General features: G+C 38.4%; 1 protein-coding gene across 1 annotated transcript in view; it reads right to left on the bottom strand.

Moving 5' to 3' along the window:
* The window catches only part of LOC150075707 (calcineurin-binding protein cabin-1-like), a 1104404-nt gene that overhangs the window by 966864 nt on the left and 110565 nt on the right, over positions 1-26975 (bottom strand). The window contains exon 7 of the mRNA XM_090388624.1: positions 687-816. Coding sequence (XP_090244750.1) covers positions 687-816 — 130 coding nt within the window. The remainder of the gene's footprint in view (positions 1-686; positions 817-26975) is intronic.

Below are 26975 nucleotides of genomic sequence, written 5' to 3'. Positions count from 1 at the left end.
AAGACTGGAAGAAGGTGTGCTGGTTGGATGAGTCATGTTATTTACTCCACACCATGGATGGTCATGTACGGATATGGCATCAACAACACGAGGCTCTTGATCCATTATGCATAGTATGAAAGGTGCAGGCCAGTGGAGGCAGTTGTATGGTGTGGGGCCTGTTTCACTGCTTCCAAAATGACAATGTGTTGAGCCATCGGGAACTGGTTGTGCAGAAATGGTTTGAGGAACATAGTTCAGACTTCCAGCATACCGATTGGCCTCCGCTTTTCCAATCATTACTGTGTGAAAAACAAAATATTACTGCGAAAACAATTTGACTAAAACTAGATATATTTAGGAAGGCAGAGAAAGTTTGTCATTCTTGAATTAACAATTAATGTACAAAAGTTTTCCTCACGAGGCACTTCACAGATCCCATGTGACTGCTGCATGGTTAATCAAAGTTACACAACCTCTCAAACTCTTATACTTAAAACATCTGGATAGCAGATAAATATTCAGTTCAAAATAGTTGAATAAAAATGTATAGCAGACTGCATCTGCCACTGATTTTGCTTCTTTAACTCTGGATTAATGTGATTATGACCACTGTATGTAATTTCAAAACTAAACAGATTAAACTTTACCTGTTTAAAAAAAAAATAAACACTAAAGTTTAAAGTTAATTTCAACAAAATACATACCAATCTTTGAAGAAAACATCACAGTAAGAACGAAGTCCTGGATGTTCTTTATAAATTTGGTCCCTAATAACTAAACCTTTTAAAAAATAACATTCTTTCATTATGGCTCTCGATATGAAGTAGAGACAATCTGAAATTAATGTTGACAAATATTTAAAGGGGCAGTTTTGTAATTTACTTACTATAATCAAATAAAAAAAATAAAAAAAGTCCATAAGTTGTGCCCCACTAGGATTCTGTATGATTACTACAACAATGTTTTGTAAATACTTAGAGTAATACATATAAAATGGGTCAATTTTTCTTAAATAAGATGAGCCTTTTAAACAAGTCACTGACTACTGTTAATTAGGATAGCATTTAATTATTAATATAATTAAACAATAAATATATTTTCTATGAAGATGCTAAACATGAAATAATTTTATTTATTATTATCTGAAGCACTTTCATATTGTGCATGTGGGGATGCAAGTTGAGAAGATAGAATATACTAATTGCCACTGGCCTACAATTTCCAAATATCATAATCTTAAGAAAATACACAGATGAAGGTTTCTATAAGGAACAGAAGTTCAGTGTGGCCCAGAATGAAGTATACTGAAGTTTAACAAGCCTGCATTAGCTGTTGTTGGCAAGATACCAGATGTGTTCTGTTAGTCTGACCTTGGAAGTTTGTCGATCCATTGTGAAGTTTCTTTAGTAGTGATGGCTCACTGTTCAAGGAAACACTTATTTTAGTGCATTATTTCCATTCATACAGAGTAGGCTGAGCAGGTGGTATGTGACCACCTGCTCATTGTGGAGAAAATTAGGATTTTCTTCACAAAGTTTGGTTTCCTGATGAGCGCCATATTACACCGAACAGTTATATGAACAAGCAAATGACATGGTTTCTTGGATTTGAAAATTCAGTTGAGTGTGCACATACTCTGTTGTTGTGCAGAGAACAACTGTCTGTTGTGTTATTTAAGGCTATGATCTTGCCAGATGTTATTTTGTGGTAGATGAATACAGGGATGCAGTGTTACTTGTATGGACAGTGTCAGGGAGTACCCCACAATCCTGCTGAATGTCATTGTGAAGAAGCTGTTGTTATTATTGTTGTTATTTGGTTTTTAGAAGCATTAGCAACTAAAACCATTATTACTCCAGGGATATGCGGTGGTCATTCCCTGACCTTTCCGCATCCTCTGTATTTGGTAGTCACGGGCTCGAACCTCGGTTTAAGTTTCAGGAGTATTGAAGTTAATTAAGGTTTCCTATGCTCAAGTAGAAAATTACCTGGAAATAAGCATTTAAGCAAATGCTAGTGAACATTTGAGAATTTGGGACTGTTTGGGCAGAGACAAGATTTCTGGAATTGGAAGGGGGAATGTAATGTGCTATAATCAAAGTATGAATAGCACTTCCAGTCAGTGTAAGAAGGTTATTAATATATAAAAGGAAAAAGAGTGGGAGAAAGAAATGAACTATGAACTATTTGAGAAGTTAAAAAAAAAAAAAAAAAGCCAGCAACCACAGAGGAAAACTGGCTCAGCTAAATAAAAAAAAAAATAAAAGAAAACAGCAATCCAGAAGTTATCTGAAACAGAATTTTATGACAAATGTAGAAATGTCAAGAGAAACTGCTTGATTTCAAAATTTTCAAACTCATCCTTTTTGTTTAAGGATCAGTTTTTACTCATCCTCAGACAAAAAGAGCAAAAACACGACTGAATTAACTCTAATGGATCTATGATGACAAATGTTACTTTTTTCAGATGGAAGGATTTGAGATAGGCAATTGAAGGAGTCTCCATTACAAAGGAAAGAACAGAGGTAAGTGTAAAGGAAAAAAAATTGGAGAGGAGAGATCTGTCACCCTTTTTACAAATTGGATGGATATGAGCAAATATTCCAGTCATAAAACTGACAAAATAAAAAGTGAAAAGGTGACACAAAATGGGAATAGGCCGTGGAGCACAGGTTTTGAGAACAAGTGGAGAAATGCCATCAGGAACTGGAGACTTCTTAGCATCAAAATTGTTCAGAATACTTCTAAAGTCCTTCTGGTGGAAGACCACAGGAAGTACTGAATGGACTGTGCTTTGTTTGGTAGGAAGTGATTTATAAGACCACCTTTGAAGTGTTCTTTTTTTTTTTTATGAAAACCCCAAGCAAGAAAAGTATTTAGAACCTATAGTACTGTTGAATAGTAAAAGGATGATGATTGGGTTGCCACATGTGTCCACATTGGAAGAGAGATAGAAGGAATCATAGAAGCCAATCGAGAAAATGAGTGTCCATGGAAGTATCTAGAGAAAGGCATGCAGCAGAAAAAGAATGTCTATGGGAAAAAGAGTAGAGGGACTTTTGACTTCTTGAATGGAATCTAGAGCCCTGAGAGAGGTTTTGGGGGCAATGCCCAGAGGTGGGAACAATATTCCATGGTAGGGTGAATTTTGCAATTTGTACAGAGTGAACAGTTGTTTGGAAGAAAACTAACACCTAGAATGAAAAAGAAAACCCAGTTTTTTAGATGCAGAAGAAGAAATATTTGTAATGTGTTTATGCCAAGAGAAATTATAAGTCAGAGTAATCCCCAATATAGATACAGTCAGATCTCTCTTTAATGAACTTCCATACAGCAAATTTTTCTATTTAGCAAATTTTTTTTGATTTCCCCATGATCATTACATTGAAAATAGTTTCCATATAACGAAGAAAATTTCCATATAATGAACTAATTTTGAGAAACCTGGGTATGCATTGCAACATCAGCTCAATCGAGCTGATATTGTAGAAAGAGAAGTTAATAGCTAAAAGGATTAAGATTTAACCCATTTAGCTTTTAAGGGCTAAAGGGATTCATTCTTAAGAGCACAAATTAAGATTTGATTTTCATTTTTAATAGCACAAAAACACAAATTAAGAGCTAAAACATTCCACAATTTACTGTTGCCCACAAAACCTCTACTGTACTGAGAAGTTACGCTGCTCAACTGCTATCTATGTATCCATGGCCACTTGGGGCTTAAAAAAAAAAAAAAAAAAAACCTTCAAAATTTGGTATCTCTGCCAGTAGTGTATCAACCATTCTGAAAAACCATGTTTTGATTCTCAAACTGTTTGAGGAAATGGGTCCCAGTCAGAAGCATGTGAAATTATGCCTGTATGATTAATATATTGACTATTATATGTACATGAACTTTTTTTTTTTTTTTTTTTTTAAGTGGGTGAAGTTGATTCAAGACCAAAACATGCCGATATCAGGTCCACTAATAAAAGAAAAGGCTATGCAGTATGCATCTATTCTGGGACATAAAACATTTCAAGTCAGTTCTGGTGAGCTGGACACATTTAAGAAGTACCATGGCTTATTTGAAAAAGTCATTTTTGGTGAAAGTGGAGCTGTAATTGAAGAAGACTGCGCCCATTGGAGAGAAACAGTGAAAAAAATTAAAGAGGACTACGAGCCCAAAGACAGGTTTCATCACTGATGAAACAGGTGTATTTTTTTAAATGTTTGCGGAACAAGAGACTGACTTTTAAAAGTGATAAGCATTTAGGTGGCAAAATAGTAAGGAAAGAATTACAGAGAATTGGTCGGTGCAAATATGGCTAGTAATAAAAAACTGAAGCTTTTGGTAATAGGCAAGTGTAAACAAACCCGTGTTTCAAAGGAGTAAGTTGTTAAGGTTGGACTACAACTACAACAAAAAAAGCTTATATGACAAGTGAAATTTTTGAACAGTGGATTTTAAATTTTGATAGAAAGATGACGAAAGAAAATTTAAAAATCGCATTGATTGTCGACAACTGCCCTGCCCATCTTCACTCGGTAATTTCAAAACTTACAGGTGTGAAGCTTGTTTTATTCCATCTGAATACCTCGTATAACCTGCAACCAATGGACCAAAGTTTATCAAGAATTTGAAAATGCACTACCGAAGACACTTACTGTAAAAAAATATACTGAGAATAGAAACCAACCAACCTATAGATTCTGTTGTTATAGATTTGCAGATGTGCATATCACAGTTGGCAAAAGTGTGGAGTCAAGATGTGACGGAAACACCATTTAAGAATTGTTTTGCAAAAGCAGTTTTTTTTTTTTTTTTTTTTTTTATCATCATCATAAGCCATTTTCAATCCATTGCAGGATGAAGGCTTCTCCAGCAACTTTCCAGTTCCTTCTGTTTTGAGCACTGGCCATCCATTTACTACCCACAAACTCATAAATTTCATCTATCCGTCTCTGCCTTTGTCTTCCAGGTTTTGTTTTAGCTCCTCTTGGGTACCATTCTGTTATTTTCTTAGTCCATCTGTCATCATGTCTTCGAGCTTTGTGTCCTGCCCAAGACCATTTTAGATCTTTAGTTTCGATAAGAATGTTCTTTACTTGAGTTTGCTGTTTATCCATGTGTCTGATAACAGTCTGATTCCCAATATAATTTGTTCCATTCTTCGCTGTGTAGTTCTCAGCTTCTTTTCCATTCTTTTGGTGACTGCCCAAGTTTCACTTCCATAAGTCATGGTGGGGAGTATACATTGGTTCATTATTTTACGTTTCAGATAAACTGGGATATTGCTCTTCAGTATGTGACTATATTTCCCGAATTCTATCCATCCAAAATTTATTCTTCTCTTGACTTCCAGCCATTTATCATTATTACAGCTAATAACTTGTCCCAGATAAGAATATGACTCCACCTTTTCAATTACTGTTCCTTCAATCATTATTTCCCTTTCTGTGGTATACATGTTCATCACTACTTTTGTTTTAGCCATATTCATCTTTAGTCCAAAATCCTTACTAACTGTGCATAACTGATTAAGATTTTCCTCTAATTCTTTCGGATCGTGGCTTATGACCACAATATCACCTGCAAATCGTAATTGTTTAGGTACTCTCTGTTCACATTGACTCCTTTCTGCAACCAGTCTAATCTTCTGAAAGCTTCCTCAAGGGCAGCAGTAAACAGCTTTGGAGATATTGTGTCTCCTTGTCGAACTGCTTTCTCGATTTTAAATTTCCTACTGTCTTTGTCTAGTCTAAAAAAAGGAGGTAGCATTCGCATATATTTTCTTCAAAATCATAATATGTGGGGTATCTATGCCTTGTCTTTCCAGTGCCCGAAACATTGCCTTATGCTGTATGAAGTCAAATGCCTTTTCATAATCCACAAATGCCAGGAATAATGGTGTTTTATATTCATTTGCTTTCTCCATTAGCTATGATATTACATGAAGGTGATCCATAGTTGAGAATCCTGTCCTAAAGCCAGCTTGCTCTTTCGGTTGATTCTCAGCAAGTATTCTTTCTAATCTGTTAGTAATGACCCTTGTGAACACCTTGCAGATGTGGGATAACAAGCTAATTGGTCTATAATTTCCAATTTCTGATTTATCTCCTTTCTTATGCAGCAAAACTATGATTGCATTATTCCACTGCTTAGGCATCACACCTTTTCTAATGCACTTTGTGAAGAGCCTTGCCAGTTTTTGTGTTATGTCTCTTCCTCCCAATTTTAACAACTCTACAGTAATTTCATCTTCCCCCAGGGCTTTCTGATTCTTTATTTTCTTCAATGCATGTTCTACCTCACCAGGAAGAATATCGGGTATGTCGTATGTGTTGCTAATTTGCAATCCATCTTCCCCACTGCTGGCGTCATTCCCTTGCTCCTTGTATAATTCTCTATAGTAGTCTTCTACTATTTGAATTATGCCTCTGTGCTATTTTTAAGTACACCATCGCTATTCTTCAGTTTCAGTATCATTTGTCTTTCTGTATTAATGCTGATGGCTGCTAATTTAAGTCCTTTGTTTTCCCTTAATGCTTGTTCTACTTTTCTTGTATTAAATCTTCTTATGTTCTCTCTGAGTCTCTCTCTAATGGCTTTGCATAACTCAGTATATTCAATTTTCTCCTTGTCAGTGTTTTTCTTGCTCTTCATTTGACGCCTTCAGATCATCATAAAAAGTGTTTCAGGACTAATTTTTTCTTCTTTGGATTTCTCTTTCCCTATAGGTTTCTTGGGCTTCATCACTTTCAGAAAATTGTAATATTCCTCGTCGATATCTTGGTGCTGAGCAGCCTGCAGAAACTCAAACCTGTTCTTATGTTCCAGCAGATACTGCTTTTCTCCTCTTCTGTTATTTCAAAGACCTTCGTATTATTTACTTGAGTCAGTTTTTTCCTTTCCTTTCCTAAATCTATATCAAGTGGGCATCTTACCATTCTGCGATCACTTCCAAATATTTACCTTATTCAGGATGGTAACATCATTCACGATATATCTTCTGTTAGTGACGTTGAAATCGATTTCATTAGTTGTTAATCCATTTGTACTCTTCCATGTCCACTTTCTGTTCACCCTTTTCTTGAAAAAAGTGTTCATTACTGACAATCCTTGAGATTCTGCAAATTCCACAAGTCTTTCGCCTCTTTTATTTCTTTCACCAATTCCAAAATTTCCTATAGTTCCCCTTTCTGCGATGTTTTGTCTTTTTCCAACCTTGGCATTGAAGTCCCCCATAATAATAGTGTAGTGGGTTTTCTGCTCATCTAGAAGACTCTCAATTTCGGTGTACATTTCTTCAACCTCTTCATCATCATTGCTCGATGTTGGTGCATAAATCATTATAACCTTAGCCTGTACCTCTTAGAAATCTTGAGTATTAGTCTTGACACCCTTGGTGATGTACTTTTGAATTCCAAAATGTTTTTTAAATCTTTATGGACCAAAAACCCAAACTTCACTCCTTTCACAGTTTCCATTGGTGTACAGCAGATTTCCACTTGATAAACTTATAAGTGATTAATTTCTTCTTCTTGTTTCAGCCAAACCGATAATATTCCAATTCACATTTTCTAATTCCTTTTCCAGCTCTAATATCCTGTCTTCACCGATGAGTGATCTTACGTTGTAACAGGCCAAGTTCAGTTTCCGTGCATAGCAGCCTGGTCTTACCCAGAGATTCTTAGCACCCTCTACTTCCACTCAAATCCTCTCACTGCCGTAAGAGGGGGGAGTGAAAGCTGTTGGGGACTGAGGGCCATTTGTTTTCATGTGCTGTCATACACTGCACGGTGTGGTCTTTTTCTCTTCAGGCTGACCAGGCGTCTTGAAGAGAACAACTCTACATGTTCATTGCCACATAAGTGAGGTAACAGGGCTTACCATCGAGAAGGTGCGCATGAGTGGATTTTAGGAAGGCAGGCCAACCGGACTTCTGATAAATCTTCTGTAATAGAAAGATATTGGATCCATCAGTGTTTTAGACTGAGTGTCTGATAACCCACAGAATGCCTGTTCCCTTCTAACACGAGAGGTATTAGAACCTATAGTACTTGGTACCGTGCTTGGATTGAAGGTTGAGAAGACGAAAGAAGATATTTGTTGACATTGGACTTTAACTTCTGTTGACAAATTTTCAGGAAATATGTATGAAGGAAGGTTGTACCAGAAAACGGCAGTTAAATGAATATACAAGGAAGATGAAAAGTTGGTTCTGTGAGTTTGAAGTTGGACAGTAAATGGATGTTGGCTGGTGGCGGCACCTGTTCGGACTGTTTTAAAAGAGAAAGCGGGAATTATAGAAGCCAATTCGGAAGAACTGGCTTCTATAATGGAAGTGCCCATGGAAGTATCTGTAGAAGAGGCATGCAGCAGAAACAGTATGTCTATGAGACAATGAGTGGAAAGACTCTGTTAGAGATGAATCATTAATTAATCTAACTGCCTTCTTCTGAATGGAATCAAGAAGCCTGAGAGAGGTTTTGGGGGTACCACCCCAGATGTGGGAACAATATTCCATGGCAGGGCGGACTTGCGATTTATACAGAGTGAGCAGCTGTTTGGAAGAAAAGCCACACCGAGAGCGAAAGACAAAACCAAGTTTTTTTAGATGCAGAGGAAGCAATATTTGTAATGTGCTTGTGCCAAGAGAGATCAGAAGTCAGGGTAATCCCCCGAAAAAGATATATCCTTTTGCCTAGAAATCAGAGGGTCACTAAAGATAAGCAGAGGAGCAGAAGAATCCTTTTTGTGAGATATAAGCCAAGGCTGAGTTTTAGAAGGGTTGAAATCAATTAAGTTGTCTTTGCCCCACTGGAGAATTACCTGAAAATCCACATTTTAAGGAATTGATACCAGATTTTCAAGAAGTTGAAGCTGATTGAGCAGGGCAAGGTTTCTTAAAATGGAAAGTGGAATACAATGTGTTATTTCGGCAAAACTATGGATAGGATTTCCAGTCAATGGAAGAAGGTCATTAATATATAAGAGGAAAAGAGTGGGGAAAAGAACTGACCCTTGGGGAACACCGGCATTAGTGGAGAAGTTAGAAGACAGAGAGCCATCTATCACAAACCTCAGTGAGCGATCAGAGCGAAAACAGGATAATCAATTACTAAAAACAGTTGGCAAACCATAAGATAAAAGCTTGTTTAGAAGACCTTTCTGCCAAAGACGATCGAAAGCCTTCGAAATGTCAAGAACAACTGCTTGTGTTTCATCAAACTTTTCCATTGAATTAGTCCATAAATGGGTAACATAAGGCAGAATATCACCAGTGGATCGACACTGACGGAATCCATACTTGTGATCGTTGATCAGACAGAAGGTTTCTAGGTAGTTTAAGAGTTGGCGGTTAATTGATTTCTCCATTACTTTAGAAAGAGTAGAAGTAATTGCAATGGGACGATAACTGGATGGAAGGGATTTGTCACTCTTTCTAGGAACTGGCTGAATATGAGCAAATTTCCAAGCAGAAGGAAAAACACCTTTGGAATAAGAAAGTGAAAAAAGGCAGCAAAGAACAGGAGTAAGTTCAGGAGAACAGGTTTCGAGAACAAGTGGAGAAATACCATCAGGACCTGGAGCTTTCTTAGCATCAATATTCGTCAAAATCCTCCTCACATCCTTTTGACGGAAGACCACAGGAGGCATTGAATTGAACGTGTGGGGAATGGTGGAAGGTGTTTTACCAAGATCATTAATATATGAGTTGGAAGAAAAATGGGATGCTAGCAGGTCAGTTTTATCCTTGGCTGAAGTGACAACAGAACCATCTGGTTTGGACAGAGGTGGGAGCAGAGATGGGCAAAAGTTGTGGCCAACAGCTTTGGGAAGAGACCAGAATGCTCGGCAACCATTAGGGCAAGAAGGAAGTTTTCTACTCTTAGCCCGTTCAAACTCTAGTTTGGACTGATTAATAACTGCTTTACAATTGTTGCGAGCTTTGGTGTAGGCAGAAAATGAAACTGAAGAATTAGAAACAAGCCAATTACGATATGCAACACTCTTCTCTTGAACAGCCTTAGCACATTTATTGGAAAACCAAGGTTTAGATGATGGACGTGATATTAAAGTGGAGGGTGGGATAAAGGATTCCATTCCTGCAAGAATAATTTCACTGACACAATCTGAGCAAACTTTGACATCAGAAATTTTGAAACAGTAATCCGACCAAGGAAAAGAAGAAAAGAAATCTTGAAGGTCATCCCATTTTGCATTCTTGTAAGGCCAAACAGCATGAGGATGGGAACAGGCCTGAGTTAAAGGCTCCATTGGAGAAGAGACAATCACCAAGTTATGATCTGAAGTGCCCAAAGGACCTCTCATTTCGACCGTGTACTTAGAAGGGTTGTTTGTGAGAAAAAGATCAAGTGTATTGGCTGTATGATTAGGATTGTCCAGTATTCTTGTAGGTAAATGAACAATCTGTGCAAGATCATTAGTAATTGCAAAAGCCTCAGCATCTCGACCAGCTGGGTCGGTGTGACTAGAAAAGCCAGCTAGAGGAAGAAAAGGAAGCCAGCTGGAGTTGTGAACATTAAAATCACCAAGGAAAATTACCTCACTCTTAGGAAAGTTGGACTGGAGAAAGTCAAGTTGCAAAGAGAGGTGATTAGTGGAGTTGGGAGAACGGTAGAGACAACAGATGAATTTGACACAATGAGGTAGAGAGATTTTGAGAGAGAAAAGATCAAAGAGAGGAGATTCGAAATTGCCAAGTCTCTGACAGGGAATATCAGTAGGGACATATGCAGAAGTACCACTTTTGAGGCGAAAGGAATCATACAGCGAATAATTTGGGGAACTGAGATGAGCAGTAGTTGAATCAACGGATAACTGAGATTCTGTGAGAAAAAGTACATGGGGTTTAGTAGACTGCAAGAGGAAATGGACATCGTTTAGATTAGAATTGAGACCACATATATTTGTGAAATGAATTAGGAAGTGTTTGGGAGGTTTAGATCTTTTTGCAGATAAGTTTGCTGTATTAGTTTGACAATTCATGGTGTATTCAACAGTAATAAAAAGTGGGTGGGACATGCTGTATGAAGTAATGAAATTTTTGGATACGGCGTACACATGGTAAGAATATACCCAGATCCTTGACATAACGTGGCCTCGACAATGCTCCCTGCATACACAATACTCGGACTCCCTCCAGTCACTATCTGGCAGAGTATAGGTAGCAAGATTATACACTAGCTGATCAGGAAGCCTCCTAGAGAGTTACCAATAGGTTCGGTCCGGCCTGTAAACTAGCGGCCGGCCTGCAAACACCGTTTTAGAGCTGTACCCTCGAAATGTAAGGAATATTGGATCTCATCATGATGTTCATCATAACCTCAAAAGTCATCAATCATACTGCATGATGGAAGAGATAGGGAAGGGTTGACCGGAACTTAGCTCTAGAGAGTAAACATGAGTTCCACAATTTCAAGCCTCCAATAAGCAAAGTGGTGGTATTGCACCGGTTGATGAGAGTCATTTACCACCTAGTACTGCCTGGTAACATAGAGGGATGGCATTCCTCCATGTGGTCTGCGCGCCACACCTCAACCCCTGCGTAAGTTGGTTCACACCTGGGTGGTCACCCACCACGTACTTGTGCATGGAGGTTACACCCAGGATTACTAACAGTCCCACCATCGTGAAGGCGCAAGCAGAGGATTTGGCTGTCACAGACCATCCGGACTTCACCGAAATTGGGTCCACTTGACTTGAGTGTCACCCGAATATCAGTTCCATCAGCGTTTTAGACTCCCAGGTAGCAAGTACAGCTTGTCTGGCCTATCTGAGAGAATGTCTGTGACAACCTCAAAGTTTTGCTAAAATGGCAATTAACAGTGATGAGAAGGATGAACTACTAGAAGATATTATTATTACTAGCCATATAGTGCAAGGAAGTCTGAGACTTATGCTGCACCAGACAAAAAAATATTTCAGAGTTAGAGAGAGAGAGAAGGGAATCACCAAGAAAGAGAGGAATAATGAACCTGGGTACACCAAGTCCATTAGTTGGTTGGCATTCGAGGTGAGCGGACGCGCTTAGACAGCGCTTCCTCAGTTAAGTGGTTTACTTTTGGATAGTGCTTTTAAATATTTGATTTATTTAGATTTTGTTGGATTATTTTGTTATAGGTTTTCCTGTAACTGTTTGATTTTAATAATATTATAGATATAATTTTTTAAAGTTACTTTCATTGATAATGATTTAATTTTATAATGGTAGTTACGAGATCTGCCTTAAACACGTCACAGGGTATCGTGACTCACACAGAAATAGCCGATGCCGATTTACAGTTGAGTAATGATTTAATCCGTTGGGGAACCTGTGGAATGTTTTCCAAGGTCGACCTGGTGACTAATCCTACCTCACCTGGGGATTCTTCTCTTTGTGATCGATGTAAGGAGTGCACCGATCTTAAATTACAATTTGGTGCACTGATGGAACAATTTGAGTCCCTGAAAAAACGAGTGCTTGCCCTAGAGAATAATGCATCTTGGATCTCATCAGGGACTCGAAACTCCAGGAATCTACAAAGTGACGCATACCCGATTCGAGCCTCAAAACAGAAAAACCAAGTGCAAACTACTCTGGTTAAAAAGGACATTGTTTTATTAGGAGACTCCATTGTCAGGGAAACGGGGAATATTTTTTGTAATAAGGATAGGTGGGGCAGAATGCGCTGGTCCCACAGGAACTAGTAGTTGTTGGTGACTCTATTGTCAGGGAAACGGGGAACATGCTTTGTAAAAAGGATAGGTGGAATAGGACCAGGGTATGTCTGCCAGGGGCAAAGATTGATGACGTTGTAGAGCGGATATCATCTTTTAAGGGCACAAAAGGTGATATAGTTGTACACGTTGGCACTAATGATATTAAGAGTAGGAGACCGGCGGAATTACTTAGCAAGTACAGGTCACTGTTGAAAAAAAGCCGTGAATTAGGGTTGAACTTGAAAGTGTCTGCAATTCTGCCCAGACACAATAGGAGGGAGTATATGATGAGAGCCTTGTCGATCAATTCAGCCCTGGAGGGATTGTGCAAGGCTCAAGGGGTAGAATTTTTTTCAGCCTGGACTGTACTTGTTAACAGGAGAGATTGCGTCTACAGGGATGGGATACACTTAAATAGAAAGGGTGCAAGAATTTTTGCTGATGCTGTCGAGGCAGTGTTAGGTGAGTCGGAAAACTGCTAGTTGGGGGGGATACAAGGACTAATAGATTAACAGTAGCCACTGGCAGAGGTGGAAGTGATTCTTGCACTGCTTCTATTCAAATGAGCAGAAGTCTGAAAAACAAGATGCAGGATATTTCAGAGACTGCTGGGAGTCATTGCGGTACAAGTAAACACATGGGTTGGGTTAGGGTAGCTAAGAATAGCAACAGGTGCATGTATACCTGCGTGTACACCAATGCTAGGAGTTTGGTAAATAAATTTGATGAATTTGAGGTATTGCTCAAAACATCAAAGGCAGATATTGTTGGGATAGTACATAGTCATTTCTTATAGTATCATAGTATCCAATTTGATTGGATACTATGATGTAGTCACAAAAGAACTGGATGCAGGGAATAACTTTGATATTATATATTTGGATCTTAGAAAGGCTTTTGATACTGTTGCACATGGAAGACTGCTGCACAAATTAGAGCAGTGTGGCATTGGAGGAAAATTGCTGCTATGGATAAGGGGATGGTTGAGTGGCAGAAGACAGAGAGTGGTAATCAATGGACACTGCTCAACGTGGACTAATGTTATTAGTGGAGTTCCTCAAGGTTCAGTGTTGGGTCCATTGTTGTTTTCGGTGTTTATGAATGATATTGATGATGGGATATCAAGTTTAATGTCTAAGTTTGCAGATGATACAAAGGTTGGCAGGGTCGTTAAGGACACTACTGACGCTATGCTGCTGCAACAGGATCTGGAAAGGTTGAACAGATGGGCTGAGAGGTGGCAAATGAAGTTTAAAATTGACAAATGTAAAGTACTACATATGGGTAACAGTAACCCCAGAGCAATGTATCAACTCTGCGGTACTACACTGACAGTGGTGGAGAATGAAAAGGACCTGGGGGTAATTGTGCAGGCAGATATGAAGTTCTCTGAGCAGTGCAGACGAGCTGCAAGAGTAGCTCATGGTGTCTTGTCAATGATATACAGGAATTTTTCTAGCAGGGATAAGGAGGTGATTATTCCCTTGTATAAGGCAATGGTTAGGCCACATCTTGAGTACTGTATACAGGTCTGGAGGCCTCATTTCAAGATGGATGTAGAGCTGCTGGAACGGGTACAGAGAAGGGTAACAAGATTAGTAAATGGAACAAAGGGTTGCTCTTACGAAGAAAGGCTTAAGTTTTGCAAATTACAGAGTCTGGAGACTAGGCACCGGCGAGGTGATCTGATAGAGGTGTATAAGGCTTTGAATGGTTTGAGCATGCTCAATGCCAATGGGATTCTTCATCTGTCTCAGAATAATCACCTCAGAGGGCATAAATTCAAATTGAGGAAGGACGGATGTCGGATAGATGTGCGGAAATTTGCCTTTGGCCAGCGGGGGGTTGGTTGGTGGAACCGACTTCCATCACTTGTTGTTGAAGTTGATAGCCTAAACAAATTTAAAGCTCAACTGGACAGGTATTTCGAGCGAACGGAGGGGTGAAATGGGAGAGGGTTTTTTTTTTTTTTTTTTTGGCTGATGCTGAATAAGCTTGCTTTCTTGCATCATATGCCTCTGCTAATGCTAATGCTAGAACCAGTGTATGCCTGCCAGGAGCAACTATTGATGATGTCACCAACAGATTGTTAGATTTTAAAGGGGGTAAAGAAAATATTATTATTCATGTGGGGACAAATGATATTAAACGTACACGATCTGACAATTTGTTGGAAAAATACAGGACCATGATGAGGAAATGTCGCGAGCTAGGCCATAATGTCTATGTGTCTGCAATTCTGCCCAGACATGATAGGAGGGATTATATGTTAAGAGCCTTGTGGATTAACTCAAGACTTGAAGAAATCTGTAAGGCTTTAGGGGGTAAATTTCTATCAGCATGGCCCAAACTTGTAGGTAGAAGGAATTTGTTTTGTAGAGACGGGATACACTTAAACAAAGGTGGTGCAAAGTTTTTGCCAGTATTATTAAGGATACCTTTAAAGGTTCAGGGAAACTGCTAGTTAGGGGGGGATGTGGGTAATACTGACAAGCGTTTATCTGCTAATATTGGTCAAAGTAACTCTTGCACATACCTTAAGAGTTCTTATCTGTAACCCCAACTGGACGTATTATCTAGATGTTCGGGGGGGCAGAAACGTTTCACGTGAGCGGGTAGCTAATATCAGGGAAGAGAGCCTAAAAAACTTCAAGGGTTGTGTTAGGGTTGTCAAATATACAAGAACAGTAAATCTTAATTGTTTATACAGTAATGTTAGAAGTGTCGTCAATAAAATGAGTGAATTTGAACTGCTGGTTAAAACGAGTAACGCGGACATAATAGGGCTTACAGAGACGTGGTGCCACCCGGAAATTGGGGATGATGAGTTTCAGTATGGCTTGTAAAATATATTTAGGAAGGATAGGGTAGATAGAAGGGGTGGTGGGGTAATGCTTACAAGAACAGTAAATCTTAATTGTTTATACGGTAATGTTAGAAGTGTCGTCAATAAAATGAGTGAATTCGAACTGCTGGTTAAAACAAGTAATGCGAACATAATAGGGCTTACAGAGACGTGGTGCCACCCGGAAATTGGCAATGATGAGTTTCAGTTCAGTACGGCTTGTATAATATATTTAGGAAGGATAGGGTAGATAGAAGGGGTGGTGGGGTAATGCTTCTTATCAGAAGCAGCCTGAGTGCGACGATAGCTTTCCTGAATTCAGACAGTTCAAATGCTAGTATAGAGTCTGTATGGTGTGAGATAGTTGGAAACAAAGGTATAATGCGAGTAGGAGTAATCTACAGACCAGGCGATTGTGAAGATTATGACAAAAGCCTCTACATGCAAATGGAATGGGCAAGTAAGCGTCAATGCCTTATTATGGGTGATTTCAATTTGCCTCTAATTGATTGGAGTAATTGGGAAGGAAACTCGACATGGGGAACAAAATTTTTAAATCAACTAGATGCCTGTTATTTCTATCAACATGTCAGGGAAAGTACTAGAGAAAAGAATATCCTAGACCTCATCATCACACATGAATGAGATGACATAACAGGGCTGACAGTAGAGGAACTAGTAGCAGGAAGTGATCACGGAGTTCTACGGTGGATGATGACGAGAGAGGTAGCAGAAGTAAAAGGCAAAGGAATGGGTTTTAATTTCAGAAAAGGAAATTGCGATGCCTTAAGGTACTAACATGGCCTCTATTAACTGGGTAGATATCGCGCAGAGAATGAATACAATTGAACTGTGGTACGCTTTTAAAACATTAATCACAGATGCCTTGAATGCGTATATACCATTAAAAAAATACTCCACGAGAAGGGTTCCAAGTTGGATGAATAGTGAAGTTGCCACATTACTTGAGCAGAAAATGGTGGCATGGAAAGGTTACAGAGCAATAAAAAGTACTGAAGCCTATAACATCTACAAGATTATGTGTAATAGAGCCATAGAAAAGGTTCGAGGCAAAGGCAGTTTATGAGAAATCACTAGCAAACAGAGCAAAGAGGGGGGGATAAAGAATTCTTCACATATATAAATGCTAAAAAGAGCAGGACACACCAGATCGGACCACTGCGTAAGGGAAAGGGGATAGTATTAAATACACCAGCTGCCGTTGCAGATGAACTCAACAGTTATTTTGCATCGATATTTACAAATGAAATGCCTTTTGTGGCAATGGGAAATTGTGGGAGCGAAGTTAAAAAATATGTAATTAATGATATTGAAATTTCGCAAGATTATTTAATGAAAAAACTTTCGAGCCAACAGACCAGTAAGGCTCCTGGAGTTGATGGAATATACCCTATAATCTTAAGGGAGGCGGCAAGCGAGTGCATTGAACCATTGAGGCTAATTATGCGAGCATCACTGGACTCTGGGGAGATTCCCTTGGATTGGAAAAGTGCAAATGTATCTCCCATACACAAGGGTGGCTCTAAAAGTGAAGTTGAAAATTATCGACCTGTCAGTCTGAATTCAGTAGGAGGGAACATCATGGAGGCAATGATCAACGGTGGAATTCAGGATCATTTGGATCGAATTGAAATTCTCAAGGATACTCAGCATGGTTTTGTAAAGGGAAAATCATGTTTAACAAATCTGGTTCACTATTTCGAAAGGGTCACTCACGAGCTGGATTTAGGGAATAATTTCGACATTGTTTATTTAGATTTCAGCAAAGCTTTTGACTCATCCCACATCAGCGGTTGCTTTATAAGCTGGAACAGGTTGGAATCACTGGGAAAATGATTAGATGGATAGAAGGATGGCTTCAGGGCAGGAGGCAGAGGGTTGTGATAAATGGCTATTCCTCAGATTGGGTTGATGTAAGAAGTGGGGTTCCCCAAGGATCAGTATTGGGACCACTGTTGTTTTTAATTTTCATAAACGACATTGATGAAGGGATAGAGGGCATGATGTCTAAATTTGCAGATGATGTTAAAATTGGTAGAGTAGTTAATGATCACTGTCAAGCTGAGCTTCTTCAGAGAGACCTAGACAGACTTCAGGAATGATCAGAAAAATGGCAGCTATGCTTTAATCCAACAAAGTGTAAGGTATTACACCTGGGAAACAGTAATCCCAAAATAACTTATTCACTTGGTGGAGTTCAACTAAACCCAGTACTGGAGGAAAGGGACTTGGGTGTTACGATACGGTCAGACATGAAATTCTCTGAGCATTGTAAATAGGTTGCAAGGAAGGCCCATGGTGTCCTATCGATGATCTATTGAACTTTTGCAAGTAGAGATAGGGACGTGATAATCCCATTATATAAGGCTTATGTTAGACCACACTTGGAATACTGTGTTCAAGTATGGAGACCGCATCTAAAGAAAGACATCGAGCTTCTTGAAAGGGTGCAAAGACAGGTAACTCGCCTGGTGAGATCGGCAAAAGGGCGTCCTTATGAAGAAAGACTTCGAATATGTGGGTTGCAGAGTTTGGAAACTAGACACCTTAGAGGAGATTTGATTGAGGTGCTTAAGGCTCTGAGAGGCATCAGTAAAATGAATGAGGACGAAATTTTCAAGATTTTAAATGATGCTAGAACTAGGGGACATAAATTCAAGTTACGGGAGGGGGAAATGTTTAGATTGGACTGCAGCAAGTTTTATTTTAGCCAGCGAGTTATAAATTACTGGAATAAGTTGCCTTCATGGGTGGTAGAGGCCGACAGTTTGGGGAAATTCAAAGGTCATCTGGATAGTACTTTCGGGTAAGGGAAGTGCATAGGATGATAGATTTAAATTCCTTTTTTTTTTTTTTTTTTATTAATTATTATTATTTAGTTATTTATTTTAATTTTTTTTTTGTTTTGTTTTTATCATTGTTTTGTTCGGATTTTTTTTTTTTTGGCTGGTGCAGCATAAGCCATAGGCTTTCTTGCACCATGCGGCCATTACTAATACTAATACTCACAAGATTAGCATTAGCAGAGGCATATGAGAAATCCTGGTGAGAACTCCAAGTGAAAGGTTTGATCAGTGGAAAAATTGTTCTTGACAAATTTTTAGGAGTTGATAATGATGTCATAGTAGCTGAATATCCGAGTGACTCCAATATTTCTGACAGTATCCAAAGAACTAGTGACAATATCAGAAATTACTTGGACGAAAATGAGGGCAATATTAAACCTACCAAACATCAATGTTGGCAGCATTTGAGACTTAGCATCAACACCTTCAATGTGAAGAAAATGTACCAGAAAAATATATGAGTGGTTAACATTTTTATGAATGATGTACAGTGAAATCCAGTGTACAACAAAAAATAACCAAATATTTTACGAAATAATTTTTAAAAGAGTACTAATATATTGTGTTTTATCATGTACATAGTCATTTCTTAATATGTATGTATTAATAAATTAATTGTTTAAAATGTTAGAAAATTTATTCATTCCTACTTGTTTTCCATCTTTTATTATATTTCTGAATTTTGACAGTGTATTGTGCTGAAAAGGTCATATTTCTCTATAATAAAATTTCTGTTTAATGAATTTTTTGAAGTGAACGATCAATTTCGTTATATAGAGGGTCAACTGTATATGATCTTGCCCAGAAATCACAGTGTCATTTAAGATAAGCATTGCAGCAGAAGAATCCTTTTTGTGAGATATAAGAGGACTCGGGACTTAGTTTTAGGAGGAATGACATCAACTAACTTATCTTTGCACCAATGGAGAATTACCTGGAAATCAGCATATAAGGAATTGATAATGGATATTCGAGAATTTGAAGATGTTCATGCAGGGCAAGATTTTTCAAACTGAAAGGTGAAATGCAAAGTGCTCTCATCAGCAAGACTATGGATAGGGTCTCTGGTCGATGGAAGAAGGTCATTAATATACAAGAGGAAAAGAGTGGGAGTGGGAGTGGGGGAGAGAGAGAGAGAGAGAGAGAGAGAAAGAGAGAGAGAGAGAGAGAGAGAGAGAGAGAGAACTAAACCTTGGGAACACTAGCATTAGTGGAGAAGTTAGAAGACTACCATCACCCGCAGTGGACAGTCAGAGGTAAAACCGGATACCCAATTACAAAAAACAATTGGCAAACGATAAGATGGTGTTTATTTAGAAGACCTTTATGCCAAACACAATCCAAATCCTTTAAAAATGTCAAGAGGAACTGCTTAAGTTTCACCAAACTTTTCCGTTGAATTTGTCCAAAGATGGATAACATTCTAGATAGTTTCAGAGTTGGCGGTTAATTAATTTCTGCATTACTTTAGAAAGAGTAGAAGTAAGTGCAATTGAATGATAACCGGATGGGAGGGATTTGTCACCCTTTTTTAGGAACTGGATGGATATGAGCAAATTTCCAAGCAGAAGGGGGAAAACACCTTTGGAATAAGAAAGTGAAAAATGGCAACACATGGCATGAGTAGGTTCAAGAGCACAGATTTTAAGAACACAAGGAGAAATACCATCAGGGCCTGTAGCTTTCTTAGCATTGAGATTCATCAAAATCCTTCTGATGGAAGACCACAGGAGGCATTGAATGGAGTGTACTGAGAATGGTGGGAGGTGTTTTACAAGATCATAAATACACGAGTTGGAAGAAAAATAGGATGCTAGCAGTTCAGCTTTATCTGTGACGTAGCAACAGAACCATCTGATTTAAACAGAGTTGGGAACAGAGAGGGACAAATGTAGCCAATAGCTTTGACAAGAGACCAGAATTCTTGACCATTTGGGCAAGTTTCCTGCTCTTAGCCTGTTTGAAATCTAATTTGGACTGACTAATAACTGCTTCACAATTACTGTGAGCTTTGGTGTATGCAGAAAATAAACCTGGAGATTTGATGAGAGAGAGAGATTAGAAGTCAGCATAATCCCGCAATAGAGATATGAGATCATGTCTAGAAATCTGAGTGTCATCAATGATAAGCATAGGAGCAGACGAATTCTTTTTTAAGAGATATAAGATAGGACTGATTTTAGAAGGATTGAAATTATCTAAGTTATCTTTGCCCCACTTTAAAATTACCTGGAGATCAACATTTAAGGAATTAGTAGCAAACATTCGAGAAGCTGTCTGTGCCAATCAAGATTTCTCAAACTGGCAGGTGGAATGCGATTTGCTATCATCAGCAAAACTATGGACAGGATTTCCTCAATGAAAGAAGGTCATTAATATACAAGAGAAAATGAGTGGAAAAAAGAAGTGAACCTGGGGAACACCTGCATTAGTGGAGAAGTTAGAAGACAGAGAGACTTTATCATCACCTACAGTGAGCAGTCGGAGAGAGAACTGGTAACCAATTACAAAAAAACAGTTATTAAGAAGACCTTTGTGCAAAACAAAATCAAAATCATTTGAAATGTTAAGAGCAACTGCCTGAGTATCACCAAACTTTTCTATTAAATTTGTCTCCAAATGTGTAACAGAAGCCAGTATATCGCAAGTGCATTGACGTGGATGGACTCTTTACTCTGATCATTAATCAGATGGAAGGTTTCTACACAGTTTAGGTGTTGGTGGTTATTGTATTTCTCTATTAATTTAAAATGAGTAGAAGTAAGTGCAATGGGATGATAATTGGATAGGAGGGATTTGTCACCTTTTTTTTAGGAATTGGCTGGGATATGAGGAAATTTCCACACAGAAAAGCACCAGTGGAATAAGAAAGACTAAAAATGTGAAATAGAACAGGATTAAGCTCAGAGCACAGGTTTTGAGAACATGTAGCTAGTGAAGAAATACCAACAGGACTCTGTGCATTCTTGGCACCAAGACTATTCAAAATTATTCCTTTTGATGGAAAAACCATATGAGGAGGCACTGAATGGTGTGTACTGGAAATTCCTCAATGCCATGCCTCATGCTATGGGAATGGCATGAGATGATTTAAAAGATTTAAAACAGTAATCCAACCAAGGAAAAGAAAAGAAATCTCACATATCATTTTGCATTCTTGTAATGGCAAGCAACATGAGGAGAATGGCCAAGAGAGAAAGGCTCCACTGGAGAAGAAACCATCACTAAGTTATGATCTGAGGTGCCTACCATTTACTCACCAACCATTTACTTAGAATGATTGTTTGTGGGAAAAAGATAAATAATGTTGGCTGTGTGGTTAAGATTGTCTAGTATTCTGGTAGGTAAATGAGCAATCTATGAAAGGTCATTAGTAATTGGAAAAGCTTCAGCATGTCAACCAGCTAGTTCTGCGTGACTAGAAAATGGAAGTCAGTTGGAGTCGTGAATGTTAAAATCACCAAGGAAATTTACCTCACTGTTAAGAAAGTTGGACTGGAGAAAGCCAATTTTCAAAGAAAGGAAGTCAAAGAGTTCCAAATTATTGATGGAGTTGGGAGAAAGACAGGGGCAACAGCTGAATTTGACAGAATGGGGTAGAGAGATTTTAAGCTAAGAGAGGTTTTTTTAAAAATAGCAAGGGTGTCAGGTGTGTGGCGTTCTAGTTCATAAATGAAAAGGTTGCATAACATCAGCAGTAATAGCAAAATTCTGAGCATTTCTATTAGCTGTGTGTGTGTGTGTGGCGTGAGTGCGTGTGCATGTGGTGTGCGTGTGTGTGTGTGTGTGCATGCGCACACAAAGAGCCAGCTGGAGTTATAGACATTATCCTCCCTGGTGGTGACTTAAAATTCATTGGATGTGGGAAATGTTTCTTTTTTTTGTTTTGAAAAAATGCAACGTTCAAATTTTATGGCATATGTAATAGTAAGAAAATAAAAATGAAAAAAAAGCTAATGAAATGATTCGATTGTTTTGCTACTTCCGGGAATAATAGCCACTTATAAATACTTTAACCCAGAAGTAACCTTGGGATCTATAAAATGTTGAGCACTGTACTGAGCATGAATCTATTTTAGAATATACAAAATAGAAACAAATAAATTGTATAATTTTCTGGGCATACCAAAAAAGGATTATATCACCAATTACTTTACTGTTATGAAACTTTTTTTTCACTTTTTTTCACTTTACTGTTATGAAAGGTGGAATGGACAAAGTCAAGTTTCAGAGAAAGAAAGTCAAACACTTTCTTTCTTTGAGAATGATAAATGCGACAGATCAATTTGACAGAAAATGAGCAATAAAGAGATTTTAATCCAGAGATGAGCAAGACATAACTGAAAAGCCCTTTAAAAATTCCTCCAGTCTCTGATGGTATTCAAACCAGACCTCTCCAAATGAGTGTCAAGTAGTGAAAACAATATATTGGCCTAGAGGACATTTCAATAAATAGTAGTACTGGAACATTATTCGATCAGAGGACAATACTTTTAGAACATGTGCATTACAAGAATATCATAACCAGCTTAAATAATTCAGAAAGATATAACATATACCACAAAAGCAATTCCAAAAAATTAACAATGGGGTAACAAAACAACATGGTAGCACATAAATAATCCACTTTTTTTAAGTTACTTTTTAACAAATCAGGTATATACAGATGAGGAAAAAATAAATAAAAATAAAAAGTTCTACATTCAGTTATAAGTATCTTTGTCACATTAAACTTTGTGTATTTGTCAGGTATAAAAGCATTCAAAGTTAATATCTGATAATCTAAACATTTGTTTTAACTTTTCTTAGTATTAATTGAAATCTTCATGGGGCAAAACTTTTGGGCTAGCCTGTATATTAACACATATCACATATGTTAAATTATGCTGCACAATAAAAATATATTCAAAAAAGAGGAAAATTCTTTTTTAATGGTTACAAATTAAGCTATGCTATCATATTAAATCAATTATAAATGGTATTTTAAGTAATCTACAATTATCGAATTGGTTACAGAAAGTTCTTGATGCTGTCACAGGCATTCTCTCAGGTATGACAAACAAGGCTTGCTACCTGGGAGTCTAAAATACTGACGGAACTAACATTCAGGTTTTTTATTTTTTTTTTTTTATGAAAACCCCAAACACGAAAGGTATCAAAACCTATAGTACTTAGTACCGTGCATGGGTTGAAGGAGAAGTATGGGGGAGGGGGATGGCAGAAACTTTGCTCTAGAGACTAAACATGGATTTCACCACTTCAAGCCTCCAATAAGCAAAGTGGTGGTATTTCACCGGTTGATGAAAGTCATCTACCACCTACAACTTGGTCCAAGATGACCAAATTTCACAGTAAGAGCCACCTTTTGTTCCCTTCACCAATCTCGTTACATTTCTCTGCACCCGATCCAGCACATTAACATTCTTCTAAAATAAGGCAACCAGACCTGTAAACAGTACTCAAGATGCAGCCTAACCATGGCATTAGTACAAAGAGATAATCACCTCCTCATCCCTGCTAGCAAAGTTCCTGTATAACTTTGACAAAACCTGATGAACTATGCGGCAACTTGTCTGTATTGTTCAGAGAACTTCATATTGGATGATTGTTTTCTACACCAGCATGTTCGTGAGGCAACAAGAGGGAGCAATACTCTTGATCTGATTATCAGTAGTGACTCTTCATGCATTAAGAACCTGCAGATAAATGAACCACTAGGTGGCAGTGATCACAGTGTGTTGAAGTGGGATTTACTCAAGGAGGTAACTACCATCAGAGGTAAAGGGAAGGGTTTTTGTTTTCGTAAAGGCGACTATGATGGTCTGAGACAGTATTTAAATTCTATACAGTGGGACCAACTGATGATGTTACCAACAGCAAACTCAAAATGGGAAGCATTCAAGGAACTAATCTTGGAGGCTACCAGGCTTTACATACCAACTAAGAAATATTGTTCAAGGTTTAGGCCTAAATGGTTGTCAGATGAACTAATGAGACATGTGGCAGAGAAGAAAAATGCATGGGATACATATAAATTAATGGGTGACATGGAAGCCTATGATAGATATAAGTTGGTCTGTAACCAAGTCACAAAGGAGATTAGGCAGGCAAAGGCAGACTACGAAAAATCCTTGGCAAAGGATGCAAAGAAAAACAGAAAAGAGTTCTTTACATACTTGAACTCGAGAAGGAAAGGGATGAATCAGATTGGTCCACTGGATATTGATGGTTCAACAGTTGAGGATCCTGCTCAGGTGGCTAACAATCTAAACGAGTATTTTGCATCTACATTCACGCATGAGGAGTTATTCAGGAAGGAGAATGATGTAGGTAAAGTAAACATTGGCAGTGAGCTGGATGATTTTGTAATAACTGAGAGGAAAGTGGAGGAGAGATTGTTGAGGATAAACATAAAAAAGGCACCTGGGGTGGATGGGATCTATCCAGTTATATTAAAGGAGGCAGCAAAGGAAGTATGCAAACCCCTAGCCATAATTATGAGAGCTTCTTTGGACTCAGGGGAGGTACCCATAGACTGGAGATGTGCAAATGTAACCCCAATTCACAAAGGAGGATCAAAGGCTGACACAAGTAATTATAGACCTATTAGTTTAACTTCTGTTCCAGGTAAATTAATGGAGGCACTGGTTAAAGAAGCACTGCAGGATCATCTAGACAAGAATTCAGTTATAGCTCAGACGCAGCATGGTTTTGTTAAGGCAGGTCTTGCCTGACCAATTTGATTGGATACTATGATGTAGTCACAAAAGAACTGGATGCAGGGAATAACTTTGATATTATATATTTGGATCTTAGAAAGGCTTTTGATACTGTTGCACATGGAAGACTGCTGCACAAATTGGAGCAGTGTGGCATTGGAGGCAAATTGCTGCTATGGATAAGGGGATGGTTGAGTGGCAGAAGACAGAGAGTGGTAATCAATGGACACTGCTCAACGTGGACTAATGTTATTAGTGGAGTTCCTCAAGGTTCAGTGTTGGGTCCGTTGTTGTTTTCGGTGTTTATGAATGATATTGATGATGGGATATCAAGTTTAATGTCCAAGTTTGCAGATGATACAAAGGTTGGCAGGGTCGTCAAGGACACTACTGACGCTATGCTGCTGCAACAGGATCTGGAAAGGTTGAACAGATGGGCTGAGAGGTGGCAAATGAAGTTTAACATTGACAAATGTAAAGTACTGCATATGGGAAACAGTAACCCCAGAGCAACGTATCAACTCTGCGGTACCACACTGACAGTGGTGGAGAATGAAAAGGACCTGGGGGTAATTGTGCAGGGAGATATGAAGTTCTCTGAGCAGTGCAGACGAGCTGCAAGAGTAGCTCATGGTGTCTTGTCAATGATATACAGGAATTTTTCTAGCAGGGATAAGGAGGTGATTATTCCCTTGTATAAGGCAATGGTTAGGCCACATCTTGAGTACTGTATACAGGTCTGGAGGCCTCATTTCAAGAAGGATGTAGAGCTGCTGGAACGGGTACAGAGAAGGGCAACAAGATTAGTAAATGGAACAAAGGGTTGCTCTTACGAAGAAAGGCTTAAGTTTTGCAAATTACAGAGTCTGGAGACTAGGCACCGGCGAGGTGATCTGATAGAGGTGTATAAGGCCTTGAATGGTTTGAGCATGCTCAATGCCAATGGGATTCTTCATCTTTCTCAGAATAATCACCTCAGAGGGCATAAATTCAAATTGAGGAAGGACGGATGTCGGATAGATGTGCGGAAATTTGCCTTTGGCCAGCGGGTGGTTGGTTGGTGGAACCGACTTCCATCACTTGTTGTTGAAGTTGATAGCCTAAACAAATTTAAAGCTCAACTGGACAGGTATTTCGAACGAACGGAGGGGTGAAATGGGAGAGGGTTTTTTTTTTTTTTTTTTTGGGCTGATGCTGAATAAGCTTGCTTTCTTGCATTGTATGCCTCTACTAATGCTAATGCTAATATCTGACTGAAAAATTAACCCCAGCTCTTTTTCATTTTCCACTACGCTGAGTGTAATACCACTTGGTATGTTAATGGAATTACTGCTACCTACATGCAGTATCTCGCATTTGTCAAACTTCAAATGCTAAACTTAAGTGTTAGACTTCAACTGTCATTTATGAATCCATCAGCCTAATTTATCTAGATGTTGTTGCAGTAGCTTGAATACTATCATTAACCACTCTACCAACCTTTGTATAGTCTGCAAACTTAAACATTAAGTTATACTTGATATACCTTCATCGATATCATTAAAAAAAATTTAAAACAAGATTGGGGCCAGCACCAAACCCTGGGACACTCCACTAATAAAATTAGTCCATGAAGAGTAGTCTCATTGATAACCACTTTCTGTCATCTCCCACTCAACCATCCCTTCATCCATAGCAGTAACTTGCCCTTAATGCCACATTTCCACAGATTGTACAGCAGTCTTTTTTGTGCAACAGTATTGCTCAAATTCTGATATATAATATCAAAATATATTTTGCATCCAGTTCCTCTGTTACTGAATCACAGTATCCAATCAGATTGGTCAGGCAAGACCACCTTTTAACAGATACAT

The sequence above is a fragment of the Mastigoproctus giganteus genome, chromosome 14 (assembly GCF_048544385.1).
Source record: "Mastigoproctus giganteus isolate SK-2022 chromosome 14, ASM4854438v1, whole genome shotgun sequence".
Lineage (NCBI taxonomy): Eukaryota > Metazoa > Arthropoda > Arachnida > Uropygi > Thelyphonidae > Mastigoproctus > Mastigoproctus giganteus.
Note: the sequence above shows the minus strand (reverse complement) of the source record. Positions and strands in the feature narration are given on the sequence as shown.